Source organism: Nematolebias whitei, chromosome 2, assembly GCF_014905685.2.
Source record: "Nematolebias whitei isolate Nwh7 chromosome 2, NemWhi1, whole genome shotgun sequence".
Classification (NCBI taxonomy): domain Eukaryota; kingdom Metazoa; phylum Chordata; class Actinopteri; order Cyprinodontiformes; family Rivulidae; genus Nematolebias; species Nematolebias whitei.
In genome coordinates this window covers 30,988,280-31,016,213 of record NC_056499.1, presented here as the reverse complement: position 1 = coordinate 31,016,213, position 27,934 = coordinate 30,988,280, and the positions used below count along the sequence as shown (strand labels likewise).

The 27,934-nt window shown below is 38.1% G+C and overlaps 1 protein-coding gene across 1 annotated transcript in view; it reads left to right on the top strand.

The window, feature by feature from the left end:
* The window catches only part of cdh8 (cadherin 8), a gene marked incomplete at its 3' end in the record, with an annotated part of 74,793 nt that overhangs the window by 22,321 nt on the left and 24,538 nt on the right, over positions 1–27,934 (top strand). Inside the window, 3 exon segments of the mRNA XM_037694185.1 lie at positions 12,838–12,957; positions 25,604–25,771; positions 26,011–26,198. Of these exon segments, the coding sequence (XP_037550113.1) occupies positions 12,838–12,957; positions 25,604–25,771; positions 26,011–26,198 (476 nt within the window).

Genomic DNA, 27,934 nt, shown 5'->3' with positions numbered 1-27,934 from the left:
ATTGTTTTCTATCTCCTGGTTTTACCTGATTCAAGTTATAATCAGCACACCTGTGTTCATTTAACAGATATGCTATCCCTCCAAATTTCTATCTACCCTGGTTTCATTAGTCTTTTTTTTTTTATTATTTCATGTTTTGTCTCTCTGTAAGCAAAACCCTTCACTCATTTAATAGGACAGACCCCCTCCTGTTTTTCGTATGGCTGTCACTGTAAATTGTGAATGCACACCATATGCACCAGCACACCAGAATGATTTGAAGTGGTTAAATGAATCAATAAATCATTTTGCATCAGTGTAGGAAAACAAAAAGTCCCAGTTTGATAAATGCTCTGTGCAATAGGTCATTACATACATAACATGTATGACAAACTCAAGCTTATTTTTGAATTCTCTAGTCACTAGGTGTCTAGTTAGCATAAAAGTTTCCTGAACTTTTGGCGGACTAATGCTGTACATTCAGCAGCTTCAGCACCACTGGCATATAATTGAGTTACATATGTAGTGTAGCAACACAAATGCTGTTCAGCTGAGAAATCAGCAACAAACTAAACAAACAATATTATGCAAATGTGTAGTTTTATTAATGACTAATGCAGTTTTTTCCACATTATTGTGTTGTTTTTGAGAAACTGTAGTTTTCAAGGTTTGAAAAACTGTAAAACAAACAAAAAAAAAACATACTCTCCTTTGACTTGCTATTAAAGTCAAAGTTTCTTTATTTGCCATTCACATCACATGTGGTACATGTGGTGGAATGAGAATGTGTACTCAGGGTCCCAGTTACTTTGTACATCCAACAAAAGTACAAATTGTAAAGAAAAATGTAAGCTCTAAGATATGAACTAAGAAATAAACTAAACTAAAAAACGCTAGGTACTAGTACTGCAAAAACAATACGCCGAACATTAGTCTATCCAGGAGGATGATTTTTGCCTCTTGTCATACTTTATACTTTATGACCATGATGCCATGGCTGATAAAGTACTAACTATTAACAGCTTTGTGACAGAACATCTCTTCAGTGAGACCAGACTATTTGAGTTTTTAGGAATAACGAACCCCCCCCCCCCCCAAAAAAAAATGAATAAACACATATATACATAAACACATGATAACAATACAAAATGAATACATGATTAGACATATTGAATTATAATAAAAAAGTACATGTTGGTATATTCTTATATGTATTCCAAATGTGGTAGTTTTAATCTTGCAGCGTGCTCACTCTTTACATTAACAGAGTCACAACTACCTCGCTGTCCATGAAACTGTTGGTGGCAGCGTACACATTACTACTGAGCAGCTCCGCAGGAACAGTACCAGCTAACACACCTTGTTAGGAACATTTGAGCAACTATGTAATTGGTTACTGGTATTAGGTAATACCTTTGATCTCCAGTTTCCATTTTTTTGGGGGAGTTGATGCTTATGTAAAAAAAAAAAAAAAGTGCTTTTACACAATAGTTTAGAATTGTTCTTAAATAGATTATCTTTTTATTTTGTGGAGCAAGTACAATTTACATTAAATACCCTTGCCCTCATGGCAAAGTTCTCAAATTATGCAACATTTTGTTCATTTACCCATGATAAAGTTGTTCATTAGACAATATACTTTGCCTTATTCTTTGTTATTACCTCGCCATTGTAAACGCCTTGGGAGCAATTAAACATGTGAAGTGCCCAATTTTCCGTTCTCGACTTCCAGTCCTGAACTCTATCTGCATGTTGCACACATTGCCTATGAACTAATTAAAGTGAATCAATGACACAACCCTTTAAAAATAGCAGAATATGTCATGGCCATCAGTGGGGAACAAAAGACCCTCTTAATTATTTTGTTCCTGCCGTTCCTGTAAATGGCTTGTCAAGGCGGCGGACTCAGTAGCTGACTCCTTGAAAAGAGGATGTCACGCACACAAGCAGACACATGCAGAGCTCCCTCACACACATGCATAAACAGACAAGCACACAAACACATGCACATCCCTCTTTGTCTTATAAAAGACTAGTAATTGTACTACAACAATGGCAATGAATGTACTTAGGTGTGACGGTCCCCTTACTCTTCAAAAGTGCAGCGTCCCTTATCCATCGTTGGCTCTGGGGATCTATTTCTTGGCTGCTGACAGCCATAGCTTATCTTCAAGATAAATATAAGTATGATTTATTTTTTATTTTTTTTGTAAGCCTTACTTTGGCCCACATGGTATCTGCCTATGTCTAATTTTAAAATAAAGTATGTTACAGCCTGATATAAACACATATATCCTGATCGTTTCAGCCTCCGCAGAGTGTTCCTCATTCATTTACCACGTTCCTCGGCTGCATTCTGCAGCTCTGCTGAAACATGCAGTTTAGCATGAGTATGCATTAGTCCTGTTATGAAGACCGATGGTCTTAGGAGGACTAGATTTTTTTTTCCCCTCCCCTGCATGGGGATAATTTATTCAGCCTCTGTGTTATCTGAAATGATTTCTGATATATTGAGAGTGACGAGAGAAGATCCGGTTCCAGCCACCGCATGGTCTGCAGATGAGCATTTGGTGGAAATTGCAACAAATGAAGGGCTGGGGGGGTTGAGACTGTGCTGGCATCGATGAGAAGTTCACATGTGCCAGTTGTTTATGAGCATGCTTATTGTTTGAAAGTTTCCCATAATGCTCGTCTGCATCGCTGCCATAAACGTCCATCTGTCATCGAAAACTCTAAAGCTGGCTTCAACTAGGAAAATCAACTGGCACCACTCGAAGTGTGTCATCTCTTCTGAGAGAAAAGACTGAAGGAGATGGATGAATGTATGAAAGGATGTCTCGACAAGCTTGTTTTCTCCACCCCACTACAACCATTTGCTGTCTTATCAAGAGCTCTGGCCCACTACCCCACTGCACAGCACTATACTTTCTGTTTGTCACGCTCCGCTAATCACCTCTTAATTCTTGCGTTATTCCCCGTCCGTGCGCACGCATTTCAATCACATAGGTAGGATCGTCCAAAAATAGAGCTGGCGTCGCTTGCCTGCTGAGATGGGCTGTCAGTCTTTGTGTCTGAGCTATTATCCTCTCGGCTCACGGAGAGGAGAGAGAGCCACACCAGTGTCTATGTGATCGTGATCAATACATAATCACTTTCCTGTCACCGCTGTGGCGCTGTCTGAGGACAGTCCAGCCCCACAGACCAGCCTATTTAGAAAAAAAAAAAAAAAGTTTGGCATGCCATCTTTCTGACCTAGAAAAGGAGGCAAGTGGTGCCTAAGTGATTGTAGGATTTATTTAAACTGTAAGTGTCAAGAGATTATTACATTATCGGCTTGGATTTATTGCATTGTTTTGCCAGACTTCTTGTAAAAAGTGTCTATTTATGTCAGTTCAAAATATTTACTGGATAATATTAAAAATGAGACTGAGATCCCACTACGTTATTCAAAGAGTTGCGGTTATGCTAGTTATTGTACAGCAGTGATGCAAAATCACAGGTGTGACGACAGCATCTTTATAGTACCTTGTTCTACTCCGTCTGCTGCCTCCTAGACACAAATATTGATTTGGCTCTGTTACTTACCTCTACTACAAGTTGAGAAGAGCAGCAACTTTAATTTTAAACAGCTTCTCAAGACATATTACAAAAGGTTTTGAATGCGATCAATAGGAATACATTTAGAGAGATTAATCACATTGTTATTTTAAGCATACATGAGATACAAGAACCAATAATAGGGGGATGAAATCCACTTTTTTTATATATAAAATAAAATGCAGGGCTTGACAATCAAGAATAGTTATATATTTTATCCATTACATGCAGAACAAGTTCACAGTCATGTATACTGTTCAAAACCGTCACATCTAAACAGTTCACATTTGTTTTGATGTGATGGTTCTAATTCATTACAGAATAATGTTTTTTTAGACATATTCTGAACAATTAATATATTACCTGTTCTAGATGGCTCTTTGAACGGCCTCAATTAGGATAAATAAAAATGAAGTTCGATGAGCTTGACAAGCTAACGGTGAGTCAGAGCAAGTTCAAGACCAAAGTGAATTGTTACCATCCTTAAAACAACTCAAATCTCAAACAATTATTGCAGTTTTAACTGAATGCTGTTTGAAAATACTTTACAAAATCATTGATTCCTCACTATTAGTGTCAACATCATTTAGACATAATTTCACTGTTAACTGTAAGTGCAAATAGTTGCAGCAGCAGTAGCTGTAACACTTTCAGTAGTCTGTTGCACTGTTGACATGCTATATTTCTGCCACAATAAAAGTGATATACAAAATTTACACAAATATACAATTTACTTTTGTTGTTTAGTCAGCTCATGCTGAACATTAGATAGATCGAATGCATGACCTCAAGTTTCTGACAAACCCTCTTCGGCTTCAAAATTCAGACACAGACGAATCAAGTTTCATTTTTCTACAGTTTGTCTTAACACATTTAGTTTAGTAAATTCTAATATGTGGTGTCAAAAAGCAAGTAAACAACAGCCAGTATGCTGTACTCAAGGTGTAAAATGCTAGCTCGTTACTGAAAAAAGTCTGAATGGCTTTTCCAGTAGAAAAATGAGTAAACTGTTCTGAATGGGACAGTAGAATAAAATGAAAGAGAAAGCCACCGGTTGTAAACATTGCAACAATAATCTATTTTGGGGGATATTGGCTACGCAAAGAAAAAAAAAAAAAAGCCATGTTTCTTTAAACAAATATTGTTTCACAGTTTACCTGCTACATATTTACCACCAGCCGTTTCTTAAACATAATACAGGAGAAACCATTTAACGAAAGTTTCTAATAACATTGCATTTTTATTGCAACAAACCTCTGAAATTCAAAGTTGTATTGCAAACTTCTTATTCTTCTCCATCTCTATCTCTCTCTCTCTCCAACCCCTGCAGCGCAAAGCCAGTCAGACATAAACAGTATTGTTTTATCCAGGTAGGGCTAGCAGCAGGGAAGTGTTAGCCCTACACCTCCTGCAGTCTGCAGCTCTACTCATGCTTCAGTGATATCCCTGCTCCATGGCTCAGTGCTTGCATACATATGAATGCCCCCTCCTGTCGTCTTACCCTTTACGCTCCTGAGCAGAGGAGCTGCGATGTTACATGGCCACCATGCTCACTGGACATATTGTTCCAATAGGAAAATGTTTCTTTTTTTTAAGCCATTACATGCATTGTAATGATAACATGTTTGGAGACATTATAGGACAGCCGATGAGCTGCGAGTTCTTCCCCGTGGTGCATTTTGCTGACTTGTATGAGCAGGCAGGGGGAGAACGTTTGGGGCTGAGGATCTCATGTTTACTAGTTTGCTGAAAATATAGCTGACATACATATAAACAAATTTTAAATAGGACTACTTTAGACTTTGCTAAGACCCTTAACCTCATAATTAAATAAAGGTTTGAAGCAATAATGTTCAATAATGCCCGTGAGGCTGACGCATTGTCCAGTTTTAAGACTTTCCTTTTTGATGAATCCTACACAGTTACGGTTGCCTTGTTATGCTGCCTTAAGTTTAGACTACGAGAGAACAAACTGACTTCATTTCTTTAAATGAATTGTTAAAATTGAGTAGTTTTCATTTGGTATTATTTCTATCTTAACATGTGATTTTTGATCTGCCATTGTGTATCTGTTCCTCCTTCCTGTTCCTCTTAAACTCAGCTGGTTGAAGCAGATGGCCGCTTGTCCTGAGCCTGGTTCTCCTAAAGGTTTCTTCCTCATGAGGGAGTTTTTCCTTTCCACTGTCGCCTTCATGCTTGTTCAAGATGAGTCTGTGATGGCGTTGAATTCAAAGTAGTCTGCTCCTCTGATAAATAGCGTTAAATTATTATTTTTATATATGAATGTTTCTGTTCAGTGCCCTGAGATGACTTCTGTTGTGACTTGGAGCTAAACTGAACTGAATCAAATTGAATTCATTTGTTTTAAAAGTGCATTGTACTACAGTTTAATTGCTTTAACTGAAGCCACTAGCCACAAATGAAGATAGTTTGGACACTTGGTGCATATATTTCTTATTATCAGCTCAAATCAAGACAGATATAATCTTGAAAAACATGCACAACGTAAAAAACAAAACAATATTTTTATTTTTATTTATTTTTTTAGTTAAAGCCTTAGACAAGTGTACTGTTTAATTTGCAAAATAATTTCCTTTTTCTGCCACCCTGCAGTGTAAAGTAAGTGTTTGCAAACGAGCATCCTGGTGGCTCAAAGCTACATCTTTATGACTTCCCCCTGTTTGATTATCTGTGTTGTACTTGTGAAGGAAATGTGCAGGCTGCACAGATAAAGCCTTGCTGCAGGATAAAAACATGCCACAAAAATAAGCTGCAGTGTACTTTTTCAGGCATTGTGTGTCACACCAAGCTGCATCCTTCCCAATTTTCACCCTCTCCCATTCAGGGAAGATATCTATTGATTTCCCATCACCAAACCAGTGTATAGAGTAAATGGGAAGCATTGGACCTATTTCTGCCGGTTGATGAAACATAAGGCTAGACCTCCATGTCTTTATTATGAGACCCCTTTTAGCCACCAAATGCCCTTCAAGTGAAGAACTGCAGCTGTAAATGTGCTGTAGATTCATATAGAATAATGATGTTCTTTGAAATGGTGTGTTTAAATTATTGCTGACGCATCAAATTCTGTGGTCTTCAGGACATGATTAATGAGATTACACTTAGCGTGGGACAACAACCGTATACGCAGGCTGTGTTTTCACAAATGCTAAATGCTTGTCACCCTGCGGGGGGGGTCTTGTTCAAACCGACAGAGGGAGGTTTGCTTTTGTTAATGAAGGTTATGCTAAATCTTACAGTATTTGGGAATCTGATTGACAGCTAGAAAAACAAGACACTGTAGCACATTTGGACATTTGTTTTATGTAGTTTAAGAAAAAAAAGGGGGAGAGAAACTAATTTAGGTAGATAAAATACAAAAAAAAAACTAAACTAAAAATACAACAAAAAATAGTGCAGACAGCAAATATTTCACATTTTTCAGGATTAGGCCCTCAAGAGTCAGTTATAAATGTAGCATTTTTCTGTTTTGTCCATCCATCCATCCGTCTGTCCGTCCGTCCATCCGTCCATCCATCCATCCATCCATCCAGCTCTGGACTATGCTACAACTGTCCCTTTGTTTGGCCTTGTCGCTGTTTTAAGTGCTCTATACATAAAATGGCATGGTATATGTACATGTATCACGTCTATTTATGTTGCTTTGCTGTGGTAATTTTTTTTTTATGCCTCAAATCGTGCCCTGTCTAGGACATGGCATGAGAGATATTTTTTTATACCGTCTCTCCTCTTTCTTCCCTTTTCTCATCTAAGCAAAATATTATTCTGAAAAAGAATATGAGGGCTGCACTTTTCATAGTAGCAGCTTCGTGCACTCCGCCCATCTTTTGGACGACTGTACGTAAATGTCCTCGTTGTATCTCGGTGCATTGATAAAAAGTTAATTCTGATTCTTATTGGTTGAATGTACAGGGCTATGGGCAGCAAGCAAAGGCTGCTTTCCATTTTTCAAAACTTTCCATTTTGCTCAGTGGTAACTATTTGGTGCCTTATCTTCTTTCTTCTTTTCTGCTGCTCCCTTCTTCGGGGTCACCACAGTGATCTAACTCACGCGAGGACTTGTAAATTGTTTTTACACCGGATGCCCTTCCTGACACAACCGCAGACCACCGAGCTACCACAGCCTTCTGTGTGGAGCAAAGAGCTGCTATCTAGGGTACCCAGGGGTGCAGATGGGGGTTGAGAGCCTTGCCAGAGTGGGGCAAATGAGGGTGGAGACAGGTGTGGGTGTTTCACTTTTTCCACCCACACTTTGATGTCCTTCTCTAACTTCTGCACCACCACACCCCAACTGCTGCCCCATACACACGCAGTCCCCCTTACTTATGATCAAATTGAAAACAGTTTTTTTTTTTTGTTGTTTTACGTAAAATAAACAACGTGATGGAGGATGAATACTTTTGCAACTAACTGTACATGACTAACTCCTTCCTGTACTGCTTTTGTAAAGCATTCAGCTTTTTTTTTTTTTTTGTCCTGGAAATGTACATTGTAGGTGTTGTGTTGCTATTATTGTAATCACACAGCTCTGGAGGCTTCAAATATAAGTCAGAGACAATATTGCTCCTACAGCCCAGATTGTGTGTCCGGTGCTTGGTCGATAGCTGCATCTGTCTCTGCAGTGTCCCTGAAATTTCTGCACATTATCAAGGGGAAGGACAGGCTAATCTGCACCGATTTGAAATAGGACCACAACACTGGCTTTACTAATCCTTCTTTTTATACCAGGGGTGTGGAGGAGTATTTTACCCCTATGGGAGGGAGAGAAGGAGGGAGTTATTTCATGCTTCAGCGATTCTACTGTTTTTATGTAGATTTTTTTTTTCTCCCATACCCCAACTTCTACACTCCGATTCATAGTGTAACTGAATTTATAAAACTATTTTGCAATATTCAGACACACTGTAGAAGTGCTAAGGTACTTTTCATAATTAGGGATGTGTAGATGGCTGCCTTCTCTCTCTGTAGAAGCAGTAATTTAACTTTAAAGAAGATAAGGCTCAGTATCTCTGAAAATGGGGCGGTGCAATTTCCTTTGCTGTCTTTCATTTTTTTCATTTGACAATTGGCAAACACCTTTGACACACTGAATGTAATTTTCTTCCTGGGAAAACAGCAATTTGGGTAAAAGCACACACATCTGCAGAATATGCTTCCTATAATTACATTTCCTTGCAATCTGTCAACCAATTGATGAAATATTTTACCTGCTAAACTAACACATTCGTGGGTGAGAATAAAATCAACATATTATGTCAGGTGTTAGGGCGGAACTGTAAATAGCAGACATGGAGAAGCTCATTTGGGCTCTTGAGATGTTTGAATTTTAAAAAAATGACAAGACATTTGGAAACACATGCTGTTATTTTAATGTGCAAACCGGAGGGCTCATTGTTTACTTTCCATAAATGAGAGGAAAAGATCTTGGATGTAGTTCTGGGGCATCAAGAAGAAAAACTCAGCTGCTGACATGCTGGAATATGTTTTTGCTAGTGCTACGGTAGAGCAAGCAAAAACGGAGAGGGGGGAAAAAGAAACAGCTCATTGATCTGCTCTGATCTAAACACTGCAAAAGGCATGGCATATAACAAGTAGTAGGGAATTTACACGGTAAGCTCTGGCAACACAACAGCATGGGTCATCATAAGACTATGAATTACTAGAACACCTCTGTCTCAGAGGACCACTTGAGGCTCCCTCACTGTGAAATAATTGGGTTGCAACAGTGAAACTGCTACTCCAGTTAGAGTGCAAAGGTGGCTTTTGCTCTGTTTTGCTGGTACAACACCGCAGACATGGCAGTGACTATTAATCAATGCTTGACATATGTAGCTGACGGCACAGGATGCCGAACATATACGGTAGGTAAGTGCAAAAGGAAACAAGTGTAACGTGGATGTTAAAACCATTCTTTGTGTCGCTCACATGGGGACATTAATTGTTTTGCGATTGTGAAAAGCAGTGCTGGAATTGTTTCAGTTCAATTTAAAAAATGCCAATGATAATGTTTTTTTTTTTTGTTTGTTTGTTTTTTTCCCCACGTCTGTGTTGTGTGAGTGTGTGCTTTTGTTTGTATGTCTGTCTGTTACCACAGTATCTCATGAGCTACTGGGCTACATTTAATGAAACTTGCAGAAATTAACTTTTGGATGTGGACAATCAATTCAGTTTATTTATATACTGCCAAGTCACAACAGAACTCATCTCAGGACACTGAACAGAAGAATTCATATGTATAAATAATAAGTTACCACTATTTAACAGTGGAGCAGACTGCTTTGAATTGAACTCAAATGCAGACTCTCATCTTCAAGATCAAGATGACTACCCCAGCCTCTGACCTTAAAACAAACAAACAAAGAAACAAAAAAAAAACCCCAGCAACTACAATGTCAGTTTTACATATAATAACTTTAACTTGGCTGTGACAGTAGCTGAAACTGATCTAAATGCTAACAGATGGTGGAGAATCCTCGTTTAAAATCTTGCCATTAACTTCTTGGAGTAAACTTTGAACAAAATGTCACATTAACCACCAGGTCAACCGGAATTAAACTTTCAGGAAATAATCACTGGATAGACTTGTACAACTGAATAACCACTGAAGCCAACTCAATTCAAAAAGGCTTAGAAAATCCAAAAATAACTAAAACACAGTTAGTTTTTCATTAATGGTGTTAAAATGTGTGGTATTAGATCAGAGTCTAACATATAACCCATATGCCACTCATCGCACAAGATTTTTGTGTAACATTTAACAATAACTTTTGTGTGTGTTAAACCTGTTTGTCTGTTAGCAAAATGTCCACTGGGCCAATTTTACTGAAGTTTTCAGAAATTAATCTTTGGATGAATGGAATACACTTTGGGTTTCTATCCATTTAGATGCCACCATCTAAGCAGCTCTCTGCTCCACACAGAGGGCTGTGGTAGCTCGCTGGTCTGTGGTCTGTGGAACGGCGTCCGGCGTAAAAATATTTGCCAAGTCTTTGCATGAATAAGTTCACTGTGGTGTCAATTAAAGAAGGGAGCCACCACAGCTTATCAACTTTGTAGAAAACAAAATGCAGCCATTTTCCCTCAATATCCTACAGATATTGAGCTAAAAATTTGATGTGGTAGCTGAGAGTGATTAATAACTCATACTCTGAGTTATACCCTATAGGTTTGCACATAATGTTATTTTTAAGGTTTCACCAAAATGGCTACAACTTCGTTTTTCATGATCTTAGTTTAAAAGTTTGGCATGAAAGGCAGCAAGTGATATTAATACATTCAAACATTTAATTTGAACTACTTTTGAATTTTTCAGCATGCACAGAGAACATATGTCATATTTGCAGGCTACGCAATAAAACCTTAGCCAAGACTGTCACATCAAATGATGTCTTTTTTTTTACTTTGTACATATCATACTTATACCCATTGAATACACTGGAACCAGAACTCACACTTGGAGCAGGCCTTTACAAGTCACTTCATCTGCAGTGGACACATTTAGTTGCCTATGGCAGGACCTGTGCCGTCTGCATGAGGGACATCTCCCTTGTTGTCAGAGCATCTTTCACAGAAACAATTACCCAACCATCTGCAGCATTCCTGTCAGCGTGCTCCTCACTGTCGGCATGTCAGCTTCTTCCTTTTTTTTTTTCCTGCCTCACGCTGACTGCTGAGGAGCTAGGTCACCCTGAATTAAAATTGAATGGGTTCAATTGTGTTATTAATATATTTATATTCAGATTCTAAGTGCTTTTTTTCCTCCTCCAGATACCCGATAATGCAGCTCTGAATGGTGGATTGAATTGGCACTAATCTCTTTTCTGATTTGCCTTGAGCACTTGGTAGAAATGGAATATTGATGAAGGTCCTTGCATAAATTTTCTGCAAATATGATGAAGCTGTTTTTTGATAATGAACCTTATTTCTAGCGCTGATGACTGTTGGTGTAAAGGGAACGGATGAGATATGCAGCTTTCGTGGAAAGATTTGATTTTCTTTTTAATAGGCACTTAAAAATGTGTTTCCATTTATTTATTTTTTTGTTTTGTTTATGTAGGTGTGATCATACAGAGTACTTTGATTTTGATTGAACAATTTCTAACATGCAGTAGCTAGATTTTAGATCAGTCTATTGATGTATTAATAGAGTTTAAAGAATCAAGCAGAAAATCTCAAAATTTTCTCTAGTAGATTCAGGCTAAGTGTTACACATTACTTCCCATAGACGAGTACATTTAAAATGTATTTAAATATTTTAACACCTCACCAGATGCACACAAGATATTTGCTTACAACATTTCATGTTGCATTGTCTTTCATTGCAAAAGGCAATATATACTGTATATATATATATATATATATATATATTTGCCTGTGTCTGTTCATATGTTTTATTTTGTCTGTAGTGTAAGCAAAATATTTCCTGAACCAATTCATTAATTTTAAATAAACTTACAGAAAGAGATCATTGGACATGCATCTACAAATGATTACCTTTTGGACTCAACCATGTTTAATATGACTGCCACGTCTAAGTAAATTTATGAACACATATATGGCACAACTTGGTAAATTGTTTACAGATTTTATATTGAAAATGGTTGTGGTAGTAGCTGAGAGTCATCCTCAACACATACTCCAATCATTAACAAATCAGGGGAATCTGTCAATCATGACATAATTTGCAATTTTTGCCAAGAATATGACTAGAGCTCTGTTCCTTTTCACCAATACAGGAACTGAGTATAAAACGGTCATGAGAGGCAGGAAATGATATGTATTCCTTCAAAAAATGCAAGGCCTTTAATCTTTAATAAAGCGTTTGCTTTTGGACTGTGGAGCCTAAAGTTCCATCTATTCCATGTAGCCTACTTTAAGGCATTAAAGAATTAAAGACCAATTAATTTTTTATGTAAGTCTGATACTACAGGGCTATTTTTCAATTAGTTACTAGGCCTGGTATATGTTGATCATGTGGAAGCAAGTACGAAGATCATTTGGTCAACTTTAGGTGTTATCCTTAGATCATACCACCACACCCCCACCCCACACACAAGGTTTAGCTTTTTTCTTGGAACAGAATGGGACAAATGGGAGCAGATTTTTGAACCAATCAGCCCCACGTAGGGTTGAATAGTTTCATCCTGATTGGCTCAGCACTTCCACCTTTCAGTTTATAGCTATGCAGACATGATTGCCTATGGAGCTGCAAGTTCATAACTCTGTTCTTCTGCACCACAGGAACCCCAGTTACCAGGGTAACAGCCACAGATGCTGATGATCCAGTGTACGGGAACAGTGCAAAACTAGTCTACAGCATATTGGAGGGACAACCATACTTTTCTGTCGACCCAAACTCTGGTAAGTGCAGGTGTCTGCTTGTTGATTCAGATGAACTTGAGGCTTAATTTCAACACGAGGACCCAAATGAATGTTCCTGTTGTTGTCCAAGTTGGCATTTTCCTGTATGAAAGGAAAAGCTGTACACGCTCTGTTAGTTTGCAAACTTGTGTAAATAAAAACAGAATCCAATGATTTACAAATCTCATGAACCCATAGCATATTAGTGCATATATACATGCACGTAAACATATAGCATTGATCAGCTGTATCATTTTATAGGAAATAAAGGTCAGTTTGAATTTGGTGGTAGCAACACATCTTTAAAAAGTTGGGGCTGGGGAAACAAAAAGTTTTAACAGAATGTAAGACCAATAGGAAACAGCTGGAGGTGCTTTTTGTAAATATAGTTGGCAACATGCCAGTAAGAGGACTGGGTTTAACATTTTACAGAAACTAAATCACTGAGATGTAAAGATGGTAGTACTTTACCAGTCAGCAAAGTAATTTGTCTACACTATTGGTTAATTACTGTATAAAACAATACCCCTTAGGAAGAGTTTATATAATCAACAAATAAATAAAAAAATCTGGAGAAATCCCAGTGACCTGTGAGACAATGATAACGTAAATAGTAGATATATTTCAATAATCATTTAAATTCTTACTTTTGGGAGACAGCTGGGATCATCAGTGTAAACCCTTCAATTGTTTTAACTCTTGTCTTTCATATTAGCAGCTTCATGTCTGATGAATAAACTGTTTCTCGCCAGGTCAAAGTGTAGGCCTATATCTCCTCACATATATGTCCAGCTGACAGTCAGGAAGCACATCTTAGATTAGGGGACTCAATCCAAATGTGCATGCACACAAAACCATGCCTGTTCACCACTGGACAAGTACTGATCAGATGTTTCCATGTAGTTCCATACCCATTTTATTGCTGTTAGAGTTAAGCCAACATTTTTCAGTCAGGTCATCTGGACAGTTTCTTTTTTTTTTTGTGCCGAAACGTTTCGCCCTCGGTCCGGAAGGCTTCATCAGTCAAGGAAACACACAACAAAACTGATTCTTCCCACAACAGCTTACTCCAAAGTGGAACAAACCAGTTCTGCTTGTGATAAGATGGTCTTTTTGGTACGCCCCCTCCTCCATTGCCAGCCCTCTTCCTTGTTGACAGTCTTGTCAAACTGGTTGGAAACAACCATCTTATCACAAGCAGAACTGGTTTGTTCCACTTTGAAGTAAGCTGTTGGGGGAAGAATCAGTTTTGTTGTGTGTTTCCTTGACTGATGAAGCCTTCCGGACCGAAGGCAAAACGTTTCAGCACAAAAAAAAAAAAGAAACTGTCCAGATGACCTGACTGAAAAATGTTGGATTGTATACCTGGATTATTTAGTATGGACTTTGTTGTTAGAGTTAAGGTTTCTTATATTTAAACATCTGGTCAAGCATATAAAATATATTCCCAATTACTTTACTTTGTATTCATTTTGAACAGGAAGTGATATGAGTACAGAGTCAGTCTGTTCTCAGTAGCTTTATAATGCAAATAATTCTATAAGACTGAGCAGACAATTTGAAATTGTTCATTTCCTTTTAAAATTTAAAATGAATACTGGGACTTTTGGTCTGAAGGGACAGCAGGGACCATGCGCCTGCTGAAACAAACGGTGTGTGCCGTCTGCTGGTGCCACAAGTTGCAGAGGTTCCAGCAGGTGGAGATGCAACAGCTTCTTCACCTTCTGGACCGCCTTAGATAGTCTTACTCTGTTGCTGCACATTATCTTCATCGTGTGCACAGTTCCTGACAGGATGTCTGGGAAAGAAGAAAAAAAAAAAAAAAGGCACAGTTGAGCATTTACCTGATGTACGATATGTTGGTTAATATGTTGTTCACCACTGTGTCTACATGATTGTTTAACCTCAGCTGCATTGTGCGAGCACATCAGGGACGACATTATCAAATGCCTGCTAAAGGGGGTGCTGACAGTGTTGGTTTATTGCTTGAAAAGTTGTGTAACAACAACAGTACTGCAGGTAACTCAGCCCATCTGTTTTTTGAAACGCTTATAGATTATCGCTGCGTGAGGCTGCTGCTAACTCAGGCTGCCAGGCTCGAACCCCCCCACCCCCTTTCCTCCTTTTCCTCTATTGCTTCCCTCTCCAGCTGCTCATTCAAACACACACAGTTCCAAACATAAACTCCTTGTACGGGGACAAAAAATGACTATTACTGGAGCTGTAGAACTAAACAGAGGGGCGCACGGGTTTAATTGATATATAAAATATGAATACAATGTGGCAACCTGGTAATTAGAAAAGAACATATTTTGATTAAAAAAAGCTATAAGAATCCAACTAATTTGCTGAATGTAGCCACAACACATGGTGGCTTCCAATGCTTGATAAATAAATGAACACTTGACTCCTACTGAAATGTTGTTTAGGCTTTGTCACAGAAAGAAAATGTTACACAAATGATTGGACATTGAAAGAACTTTTGTTCTTAAGATGAGCCAATCAGAATGGTGCTGATCAAGGCCATGCTTACATAATGCTCAGTTAAAATATAAAATGTAACATTTCTGTAGTGTTTCAGCCATGTGTGTATAATAACAGCAATTGTTTTATTGCAAAGTGGAGGGTTTTGGTAACACTGAAAAATCACACTTGCACACAGACTGCTATGGTCAATAGATTTATTGCTCTTGTAGATGAACAATAGTAATGATGGCAGAAAACTGATTGCTGCTTGAGTTGCTCAATTATTTTTCAATTTATCTGAGTTTCTGACAGAAAATGCATGTTTTACACCAAGTTTTGGGTCAGCGAACACATTCTCACATTCTACAAATGCTGAATGGGTCTGCAACTGCTTTCCTGCTCAAGACTAAAATGTCTGTGCAGCACCATCCAATGACCTGGCGAAGAGACTCCAGCATATTCTACATTCGTCTGTGGTTTTGTCTAAAGAGTGTTTGCAATCATACGTTTGTCCTGTGCACCAGTAAAGTTTTCACAATGAAAATTGGAAACACTAATGTTTCTATGTGTCTGTGTTTAACAAGTTCAAGTCAAGTTTATTGACATTCACATCACATGTGGTACATGAGGTGGAACACAATGTTGTACTCAGGATCCCAGTTACACCCAAAAATAGCAAAAAGTCACATATCACCAATTAAAGTGGCATTACAGTAATAGGTGATAATCCTGGTTATGGATCCATGAGTCTAACAGCTTCAAGGTATAAGCTGTTCCTCAGTCTAGTGGTTCTGCACTTAATGCTCCTCAACCTCCTTCCTGAGGGGTGGGGGGCAAAAAGTGTGTGTGCTGGGTGAGTGGGGTCCTTCATGATGCAGATGGCCCTTTTCCTACATCTGGAGGTGTAGATGTCTGTGATTGTGGGGAGACTGACTCCAACAGTCTTCTGTGCAGCATTCACCACTCTCTGCAGAGCTTTTCTTTCTGCAGCTGTGCAGCCTCCATGCCACACATTGATGCTGGAGCACAGGATGCTCTCCACTGCACACCTGTAGAAGGAGGTGAGGACTGAGCTTCCAAGTCCAACTCGCCTCAGCGGCCTGAGGAAGTGGAATCTCTGATGATGACAAAATTCATTTTTCAAACATTTATTGACAAATGCTACGTTGCTGGGGACAAAATGATGCTGCTAATTAGTGAATATATCAAATTGTGATTTATGTATTTATAATTTATTTAATATTATTATTATTATATTCAAGTAATGATCACTGGCGACATACACATGAACAATAGACAGTGTAAAACTCAGCGATGAAATAACAAAATGTTATTGTTGAATCTGTAGGAACTGATCATCTTAAATGCCAAATGTGCCACTTCTCGTATGCAGCAATATCACCGAGCTATGAAAACCAAATAAGCAATCATAATTACTTCTTCCCTTTTCAAACTCCACCTCAGCTGCATCATGGTGCATAAACTTAACTCAAAACAGATTCCAGATTGAATCTTTAATTGCTTTTTCAGTGAACTTTTTAACACGTGTCTGTAAGCAGTGTGATTAAATAATGGTGGAATTACATTAATAAGGAATGAGATGGAAATTGACGGCTCATAATTTGGAAAACAGCCCACAACAAACAACTTCCAAGAAAGGGAGGCTCAGAATTGATGTGCATAATTAGAATGAGCACCCGCTCCGATGCATAGAAATGGAGCGCTGGCTTACTGTAGGTGTCACAATCCCAAAGCATTCGCAGTTGGAGCATGGAAAGAGAACGTGAGCCGAACGGACATTTTTAAGGATTAGCATTCACGTTTTGTGTGATCGAGGAGCACTCGCAGATGGCTCATTCATGTGAGCCAGATGTTTTAATGAATGTTAATGGAAAATAAAAGGTAAGGAGAAAACAACCATTAGAATGCATTTGACACTTGCAGAGCAACATTGGAAATAAAAAAAAAGTCTTCAAAAAATAAATAAACATCATGCCCCAATTCATCACTTGGTTAATGGCCGGTGAAAAAAAAAAAAAAAAAGTTGAGGCAAATATCTATGGAAATGAGTGTTTATCTTCCCTTTTCAGTGATTAGGAATTAATTTGAATAATTAACGATGATCAACAGAGATGAGAGTGTTGCTGCTTGCAGGAAGTCTGAAGTGTGTGTTTGTGTGTGTGTTTGAGTGAAAGCACCTTGTTCGTGTTGCTCCTCTTACTTACTGATTCATCTGTGTTCATGACTGAAGGGAAGAAGGCCCACCTTGTTGTTACGAGTCAGCAAACTCAAATCAAAATCGCTCTTCACTTTGCATATTTCACCGTGTAATGTACAGGTGTTTATTTTACATCGTGAGCAGAAAACTTAAAAAAAAAAAAAAAAAAAAACTGAAAGAAAAATGATATGCACATACTCCGCTTGTATAACACAAACTAAATATCCACCACCATAAAAGGCAAGTGATTATGTAATTGTGCATGTGTGTATGTCTGTCAATCTGCCAGAATTGAATGAAACTATTAGCAAAGATGTGCATTTACAAATACAAACTTTTAGCAAATATTAAAGTGACCATAAACTGCATCAGTCAATGTTACATATACTGAGCTAAACTCTGGTGTGATAGTAGCTGAGTGTGATCCCAAACCCATACTTTAAATGCTAACTGAGTGTGAATCATGTGGCATGCAAAGCTGCAAAGGTTATGTGATCCTTCAAGGAATACAGTAATCCCTGGTTTATTGAGGAGATTATGTTCCAGATCCCCCGCAATAAGTTAAAATCTGCAAAGTAGGGATGTTAATAATTATCTTAGTATTTATATATATTTTAAGTTTTTAAATCCCTTCCCACACTATTACAAAGTTATAAACACTTAAACCTATGCAATTTTAACAAAGTACATATAATATTGTATGTAGATACTAAATTTTACTTACCAGGTTCTGCAGAACAGCAGCGGCTCAGTTTCGGTCTGACTCGGTTCTGGTCCGACTCGGTTCTGTTTCTGCAGACCTAACCTGCTGGTTCTGGCCGGCTCTCTGGCTCAGGGCGGTGGGCTCTGGAAATAGTGCTGGACCTACAGCAGTGCGTCCCCACTTAGAAGTCCTCGTGGGCCAGCTAGAAGCTCTCAGGTTCACCGGTGCCAAAATGCATTTTTAATTTTAAATTTTTTTTGGGGGGGGGGGGGGGGGGGGGCTTCGGGTGGCCGGCGCGAGACCGGATGTGTTCGATTGAGCCCAAGTCTGGATGAAAAAAGTCCTGTTGGGCTCCACAAACAGCGCCAAACCTACGGCGGTGCATCACCACACGCAAGTCTTCCTAGGCCGGCTAGAAGCTCCCGGGTTCAATGCTGAGTCTGGGGGTTCGGTTCTGTGCAGCCAATCAGCGCCCGGGTTACGCAGCACAATACTCTGTTTCCACTCTGTTCCTTAAAGAGACATGTCCTGACATGATTTATTTCTTGTGAATCTTAGTAACGTTTAATTTTCCTAAAGAAACTTGTCCACGTGACAGGATTAAAATCGTACGTTTGAAAAGTCTGTTCAGCAGCCATGATTTGCTTTCTGTTCAGCAGACCAGAGGCACTACGGTACAGTAGTGGCTTCTGGGAAATGAAGTCCTGTTGAGAGGCAAAATATAGTGTAGGCTTATTGAAAGAAAACTACTACGGACAACCTGTCCAATGTATTTATTTATTTATTTTTAAAAAATCACAACCACATGAGTACAATATTACTGTAAAGTTGACAATCATGTGTGGCACTGTACTTACAAAAATAATAATAACAAACAAACAAACAAATATATTTTTTTATATGACAAAGCACGGTAGATCAAGTCCCCACAAGTCGAACCACACAAGTCGAACCACGCAAGTCGAACCGCGAAGTAACGAGGAACTACTGTACATACTGTATTTTCCACCGTACAAGTCACTTCACCATATAAATTGCATCGGTCCAAATTTGTCTAATAAATTGCAAAATTCTATAAATATGTTGCTTCGCCGTATACGTTGCATCTATTATGCGTCACCGCTGATGCGTCGTTACCTATTACTTGATCCAACGGCATGCTATACTACTCTGCTGCCATCTAGTGGCTAAAAATTTTTTGTAGTGTTCAATTTTTTTAGTCAAACAATCAGACCTCAGCCAAAAACCGGTTTATAAATATGGTGAAAAAAAATCCATAAATACGTTGCTTCGGTGTATGTCGCAGGGCGTGCAAATTATGCACACAAAAAAAAGACTTATAGGGCGAAAAATACGGTACATACCTGCCAATGAACATGAAATGAAACAAAGAGGAAAATAAGGAAGACTTTGACTGTCCGTTCAAGATGCCTGATACAAATGCTGTATTGCCACGTTGAGCTTATTTAAAGAAGTTTGTATTTTTAAGGCTCCAGTGTGACAGCTGACAGTTAGATGGAGAGGTGTGGGCTCCCTACTTTTTTATTAGCACAATGAAGACTAAAACTAAATTTATGTATCAAATGTGTATTTAGCAATTGATCAGAAGAGAAAAAAAAAAATCTCACTAGAAATGTCAGTATGCAGTTCAGCAATGTGATGTGCAAGTAAGAAAAGTCCAGCTAGTCCAGCTCCAGTAAAAAAAACAAAAAAACATAAAGGCTAAAAAAGTGCCAGACCTCATACAGTAAAGCCCAATCTGCACTGTAGGAGATTTAAAATGAATAATTTCTGTTTTGGTTGTGCTTCACACATCGCCATGCCTTCTAAAGTGGAAATTTTTAAAACCTTTATTTTTGTTGTAGTTTTGAAATATGGATCTTTTGAAAAAAACAATAATGCAGCAGCCAATTCCACACATGCCCACTCTGTGCCACAGCAGTTTATCTACATTTGTCTTTCTTCATCCTCATCTTGTCACCAATAAACTTGACTGTGTGCTGAGATAGTTATTAAAACATTTGTTTTGTGTGACTTTTAAAGCTAAAAAATATATTTGCAATTTCAAACTTTGTCAAAGTGGACAGACATATACACATTTTGGGGAAAAAAAAAACAAAAAAAAACAGTACTTTTGTGTCTTAACTTTCTAAAATTGTCAAGAGACTGACTCTATAGTTTAGAAACATCAAGACACGTTTTAGATCATGGCATGGTTCTATATCAGGATTAGTGGCATAGTGAGGTAACTTCAGATATTTCTTTAAGCATTTAGCATCACAAAGTTATTTCACTTCTCTACAAGTTGTATCATCTTGGGGCCTTGTATTGAGATTGACAAATGTAAAGCTCCACATCAGTTTGAAAAAGAAAAAGTAAACAAAAGGGTTTTAAATCAGTCTTCTCTCTCACTTTTACATATCAAACTGTCTAAACTTCACTAACATGCATTTTCATAAAAAAATGAAAACTTATAGTCTGAACCATATGCTTTGTAAACTTGAAATATAACATTTTGCTTGTTCTGGTTATCATTTAAATACTAAAAATTAATGTAACAATTTAGTTTTTCTTTACTAAAGTCATCACTGAAGTGGAAACTTTTTTTTTCTGTGATTTTCTCTTAATGAATATTGTCATATGATTAAATAATTAATTTCAGGCTATGCGCTGCATCGAAATGTGCCTTTATTTGCCTCATACAAATGCCGTATTTACACTTTGAGCTTATTTAAAGACATTTGTATTTTTAAGGCTCCAGTACGACAGCTGACAGTTAGATGAACAGGTGTTGGCTCCCTACTTTTTTATTAGCACACTGAAAACAAAAACTAAATTTATTTATCAAATAAATTGCATTGCCAGCAGTAAGTCGGGCTTGTTCCCAGTGAGAGTTGGACTTTGCCAAGGTTGTCCTTTGTCACCGATTCTGTTCATAACTTTTATGGACAGAATTTCTAGGTGCAGCCAAGGTGTTGAGGGGATCCGCTTTGATGGCCTTAGGATTGCTTCTCTGTTTTTTGCAGATGATGTGGTCCTATTGGCTTCATCAGGTCATGATCTACAGCTTTCGCTGGAGCGGTTTGCAGCCGAGTGTGACGCGGCCGGGATGAGTTCCTTCAAATCCGAGGCCGTGGTCTTGAGCCAGAAAGGGTAGAGTGCCCTCTTCAGGTCAGGGAGGAGGTTCTGCCCCAAGTGGAGGAGTTTAAGTACTTTCGGGTCTTGTTCACGAATTAGGGGAAAATGGAGCATGAGATTGATAAGCAAATAGGTGCAGCATAGGCAGTGAAGCGGGCGCTGCATCGGTCTGTTGTGGTGAAGAGAGAGCTGAGTCAAAAAGCAAAGCTCTCAATTTACCGATCGATCTACGTTCCTACCCTCATCTCAGCCGCTGCTTCTCCACATCGAGAGGAGCCAGTTGAGGTGGCTCGGGCATCTGTTTAGGATGCCTCCTGGACGCCTCCCTGGTGAGGTGTTCCGGGCACGTCCCACCGGGAGGAGACCCAGAGGAAGACCCAGGACACGCTGGAGAGACTATGTTTCTTGGCTGGCCTGGGAACGCCTTGGGATTCCCCTGAAAGAGCTGGCCCAAGTGGCTGGAGAGAGGGAAGTCTGGGCCTCCCTACTTAGGCTGCTACCCCTGCGACCCAACCCCGGATAAGTGGAAGAGAATGGATGGATGGATGGAAATTTGTGTTTAGCTATTGATCAGTCAGAGAAAAATCTCACTAGAAATGTCAGTATAAAGTTCAGCACTTCCTTTTTTTCTGACTACAAATACATACATGTTTTATTGACTAAAATGACTTTAGTTATTGTTTTCATTAATATACTGTATCTGATGACAGGAAGGACACTGACAGCCCCCTCACCAAACTGAATAATTTTTATCTTTATGTTCTTTATTTTATATATTTTGAATGCTTAAAAAAAAAATATATATATATATATATATATATATATTAACGTTACATTTTGTGCCAGTTTTTCTTCCCCATACCTTCACATCTTCATATAGATATATATTATTTTTGTTAAGTTTTTTGTTATTGTTGTTTGTCCATGAACTTTTTTTATGAACTCATCCAAAATTGAAAATAAATAGGCTAAATAAAAATAATAAACTGCTTTGACTAAGTAAAGTTAGAGATTGTTTGGTAAAAGTTTATGGAAGTTTTTAACTACTATGGCTGAGAATGTTAATTCTGCCCATGAATCATGTGTTTGGGTTAGTAGAAAGCTGTCTGATGAGTTGGAGGAGGCAGCTGAGTCAAGGATGCCTCCAAGTCTGTGAGCTTGGCTGAACTATAAGCGTATAAAAACAAGCTTCACACACTGCCCATGGCAGATTTTCATGACTGGTCTCCATGTGTTTACTTCCTGTATATCTCTATACCTGTCCTGAAAATATGTCCTTGCCAGTAAAATACTGGTTTAAAATCTTCTTCTTTCGTTGAGTGTGGCTCCTTTAAAGTGAGATTAACAGAAAAATAAGTACACAGCTTTTTAGCAGTCCAATAATGAATGTGAGGTGTTTTTTTTTTTTTTATTTATTTTTCTTAAGTCAAATACTTAGACACCCTGGATGCACTGGACCTCCTTACTGTTAAAGGCTCCTGGTGTAGCTGTGGCTCAGAACACAGATCGGTCATTCAGAAATGATTATCCACAGTGTATGTTCATGACTCTGCAGGCGTGATGCTGAACTAGAATACTACAAATGTGACCTGTGTGAGCTAAATGAGTGAAGGCCACAGTGCTAAATTGTGAACATCAGGATGTGAGAAATGTTTCATCCTTCAGATGGCCATCGACAGGGTTTTGGCTACTAGCTATTTGAAAATGAATTTTGGGAAATACGATAAAATAAAAAGACAAAGCCTGGCTACTATATAAAGATACATGTTTTAAGTGCCATTGAAATTATAATTTTTGCTTAGCCATTTGACTGAGCAGCTTAATTTATCAAGCTGCATTTTTTTAGTGAAATGGTTTAGAGAGCTGTGATAAAATAATTAGTAGACAATAAAAAAGTAAGTTATAAAGAAACGGGTAATAGGACTGGACAAAAGTGAATGAAAGTTAACCAAAGCCCGATTTGAAAATTATTGATTTTCTGCAGCATCATTTGATCAAAAACTCTTTTACATTTTTACACATTATTTCATTTAATTTACAAAAGATGGCAACTGAAAAATGACTTTTTGGTTAAACCCAAATTACCCCTAATATGTCAAAATTTCATTTTTGATTCTGTTATTTATGATCATCAGCAGCCTTTTGCAATTAACCTTCATCACACTTAAACTTAAATTTTCTCACTAACTGTATTGTAATAGTATTTTTTTTAAAGACAGCAATTACTGAAAACACCAATAAATCATTGGTTGAAAAAGTCTTAAAACAAATATACAGACAAACACATTATCTTGTAAACATCACAAAGACAGAGAGAGAGAAAATAAATAAATAAATCCAGAGCACAGTTCTGCAGACAGATCGAGACAACAAAGCTATTTAATAATGCTCAAAAGAGAAAAAAAAAGAAAGAATGGTTAATGATGCAGGCAGCACGGTGGCACAACTGGTAGAGCTGCTGCCTCTCAGCGAGTAGGTCCCTGGTTCAAACCCCGGTCCAGAAGCCTCCTGGGTGGAGTTTGCATGTTCTCTCCGTGCATGCGTGGGTTTTCTCCAGGTGCTCCGGTTTCCTCCCACAGACCAATAACATGCATGTTAGGCTGATTGGTAACTCTAAATTGTCCCTAGGTGTGAGTGAGAGAGTGAATGGTTGTTTGTCTCGTTTGTCTCTATGTGTCCCTGTGATGGACTTGCGACCTGTCCAGGGTGTACCCCGCCCCTCGAACAGTGATTGCTGGACATGGGCACCGGCGACCCCCGTGACCCAAAATGGAATAATGGGGCAAAGATAATGGATGGATGGATGGATGGATGGCTGGTTAATGATGCAGAGCACAACAAATCAACAGTGAAAACTAGTTCAGTCACAGAACTTAAGTGTTTGATGTGTTTATAAAAGTAACAGAAAATAATCCCAAAATATATGTTTTTAACTTGATGTATGTATTTAGAAAAAAAATACCGTGGGATAAAATAGCTATACAGGTAGTTATAAAATGTAAATGACAAATTTACAACATTTCCAAGGTAAAAAATAAAAAATAAAATGAAAGTGAAGAATATAAAATACCTCTGCAATATTCTCCTTCACACCAGATTCTAAAGAAAGCCAATAATAACTTGAGTACAACTGATGAATTTAAAATGTATAAATTGCACATTCTGTTATGTAGCAATGACATGGACACCATGGGATAACATTATTGCAAAGATATCACACTTTTGTAGTCAGTAGCACCAAATGTGACCCAACAGGGTCCAATCCTTTGTTGTGCTGACCTGATCAAGATTAGACGCTTCTTGCTTCAATCCAGAGTTTTTTGTTATTGGGTATTCTAATCTTCTTTTCTTTCTCTACATTTATTTAGATCAAGCATCTTGTGTGTATCCAACAAAACAAAGAAAAAAAAATGACCTTGAGCTGTGCTACATCTCAGAGAGCGAGGAAAAAAAAAGTATCTTCAAGGGAACAAAAAAATTGCTGGCACAGACAACAGGCAAACCCCTCCCATGTTTTTCATCATAGCCAAGCATATTATCATTGTCTGAGGGAGCTCAAGACCGAGGCAGGGTGTCATGCCAAAGCCTGGCTTTTATGAGAGGTTTTATATTCATTTGATGATCTTCCGGGCCTCTGTTTCCTGAGTGGATTATCCATATATGCCAGTGCTGAGCCCTTTTTATATTCAGCTCTGCGGCAGAGTCAATAAGGTCCGTTCTGCATACAATATTCAAGATTATACAAGACAGACAGCATAATTCACACCCAATCAGAATACAAATGACTGCAGACGGCAGAACAACTCATTGGAAAACAAACAGATGATTCTCAGGGCTGGGACCGGTTCAGTCAAAGCCACCTTCCTTTGCTCTGAGATGGTGCTTTTTTCAAAGATTAAACCTGTGGGGAATTTTTATCCCTACTTAATATGGCTTCCTTGTTTGTTGAAGTCCTGATCATGATAATCTGGGGAGTAAGGGGGTGATGAAGGTCACTGTACGACTATTTTCCGTGTCTTTGCTTTGAGCATACTCGCATGCGCTTCATTAATTTGATGTGCCAGTTATAACAGCCGTGTTTTTAATCACATTCATGTGCTATGAACTGTTTCCACCTGCAGCAACTATAAAAATCGCCCTCCCTGGAATGGACCGGGAGATGAGAGAGGAGTACCTGGTGGTCATACAAGCTAAAGACATGGGAGGACATATGGGCGGTTTGTCTGGAACGACGACTGTGACCGTCATGCTAACAGACATTAACGACAACCCACCAAAGTTTTCCAAAAGTAAGTAAAGTCCCAAATCTAATTAAATTGTGAAGAATAAATGACTGAAGCTCTAAGTGAGTTTGTCTCATAATTGGGAAAAATAAATGTTAGGTTGTAAATTTCATTTAAACAGCTCCTTGGAAGCTAATTTTACTCAATGCAGTAATGCATCACAAGGAGTCAGTGCTGCATAATGTTGTTAATTTGATTATCATTTCAAGAAACCAATGAGCTACAGCATGTTTGTTCTTCCCCAGGTTTGTATGAATTTGTGATCCCTGAAGACCTTCTGGTAGGGAAGATGGGTGGCAAAGTGGAGACAAACGATCGAGATATCGGTGAGAACGCCAAATCGATATACAACATCATAGAGGGAGATGACCATGGCGTGTTTGAGATTATTACAGACACACAATCGCAAGAGGGAATACTCAGACTAAAAAAGGTAAGACCTAAAAGTTAAACGTTAACCTTCTAAGAGGATATATAAGTTACTATAACATGGCTACTATTGTGTTCAATGGCTTTGAAACATCTTTGGTTTCATTTAACGTCCTCTTCTTACATGAAATTAATAGATTTTCTCCACCAGTTGTTATGGTGTCAGTGGCTAAATTAAATCATTTTGATTAGTGTCCATGTGATCTTGAAAATAATCCCATAAGTGAATGGAAACCAGACGTCAGAAACTGGTGTAATTTCAAATGATACAACACCCTCCTATCCAATAATGGTCACATCCACCAGCACATTAAAAAAAATTATATATACATATATATACATACACTGTATATAGTATTATATACGCAAAATCTATGCTATGAATCTAGAGAAAACCAAAGTATGATACAATAATAAATTCAAATATCAGTTTTAATATGTTTTTTTTTTTTTTTTGTGCCATAGTATGGATATTCAGCGTATCAGTGCATGGAATATGTAAGAGGTAAAATATCTGATTAGTGTTTTCCATTTAAGATTTTCCTATTAGAGTATTTAAATCCTTCCAAGTGAGCTGTAACTGTCTTAACTCACAGAAAACTGTTGCATATTGTCAAGAAGCATACACTCTTGATTAGATTCTGTTTGGCTGATGCTCTGTTTACAACGAAGAGCAGATTAAACTACAAGTTGTAGCTCTAATGCATTGACGAGAGCTAGTTTGGTTTCTGAGCAACTTTAAAGGGGCAATTGTATCTTAATTGCCTGACTCAAGGGTGCATTAGCTGTAGTGCACGGAAAAAATAAATAAATACAGTGATCATGGTTTGAATGAAAACAAGCTGGTGACATTCATGTTAAATAACTTTTTTTTTTTCAAAGAGGCAAAACTATCAGGACATGTAATAGTAAATTCATATTTTATAAGCTATGTTTTGAAGTGTAACTTGTACAATTTCTTCCTTGCTGCCTGCTTTGCTGACTCCAAATAGTATAACCAGAATATTACATTTTACACAGCATCATCAATGAGAGAAGTCCATACTAACATTGTAACGCTATTTTCTCCTAGCTAAAAGCTTCAGTTTAATTCAGCTTATTTATAATGTGCCAAGTCACAACAGAAGTTGTGTCATGGTTAGGGCACTGTCCAAATACATCCACGTACATAAAAAAAATAAATTATTATTAATAATAATAATAATAAGATGAAGAAGAATTAGTAAACTTAAACTATCTAAGGAAACTAGTAGATCGTGAAGAATCTTCACTTCATCACAGTCTCTCATCCTGAGCAAGCACAAAGGCAACAGTGGAAAGGAAAAACTCTTTAAACAGGAATAAACCTCCAACAGAACCAGGTTCAGGATGAGCAGCCATTTGCTTTGACCAGCTGGATTTGAGAGGACAGGAAGGAGAAACAAACAAACACAGAATGGCAGGTCCAGGTGTTCCCCCATTTGAAGAAAGACATTGAAAATAGTTAAAGATAGAAATAATTACAAAATGATGCATGATAATGAAGATGACAAAGATACTGAAGATGACAATGATGATGATAGTTGTTGATGGTTTCAACAACTCAACTGTGACCAGACTCAAAGCTTCTGAGCTTTGAGTCTGGTCACTGCTAGCCCATGGGTATTTAGAGTACTCAATCTCATGCTGAGCATAGTACAAAATCTTGTGGAATTTAAATGTGAATACTACATTTTACTGTGATAATACCAAGATCTGCAA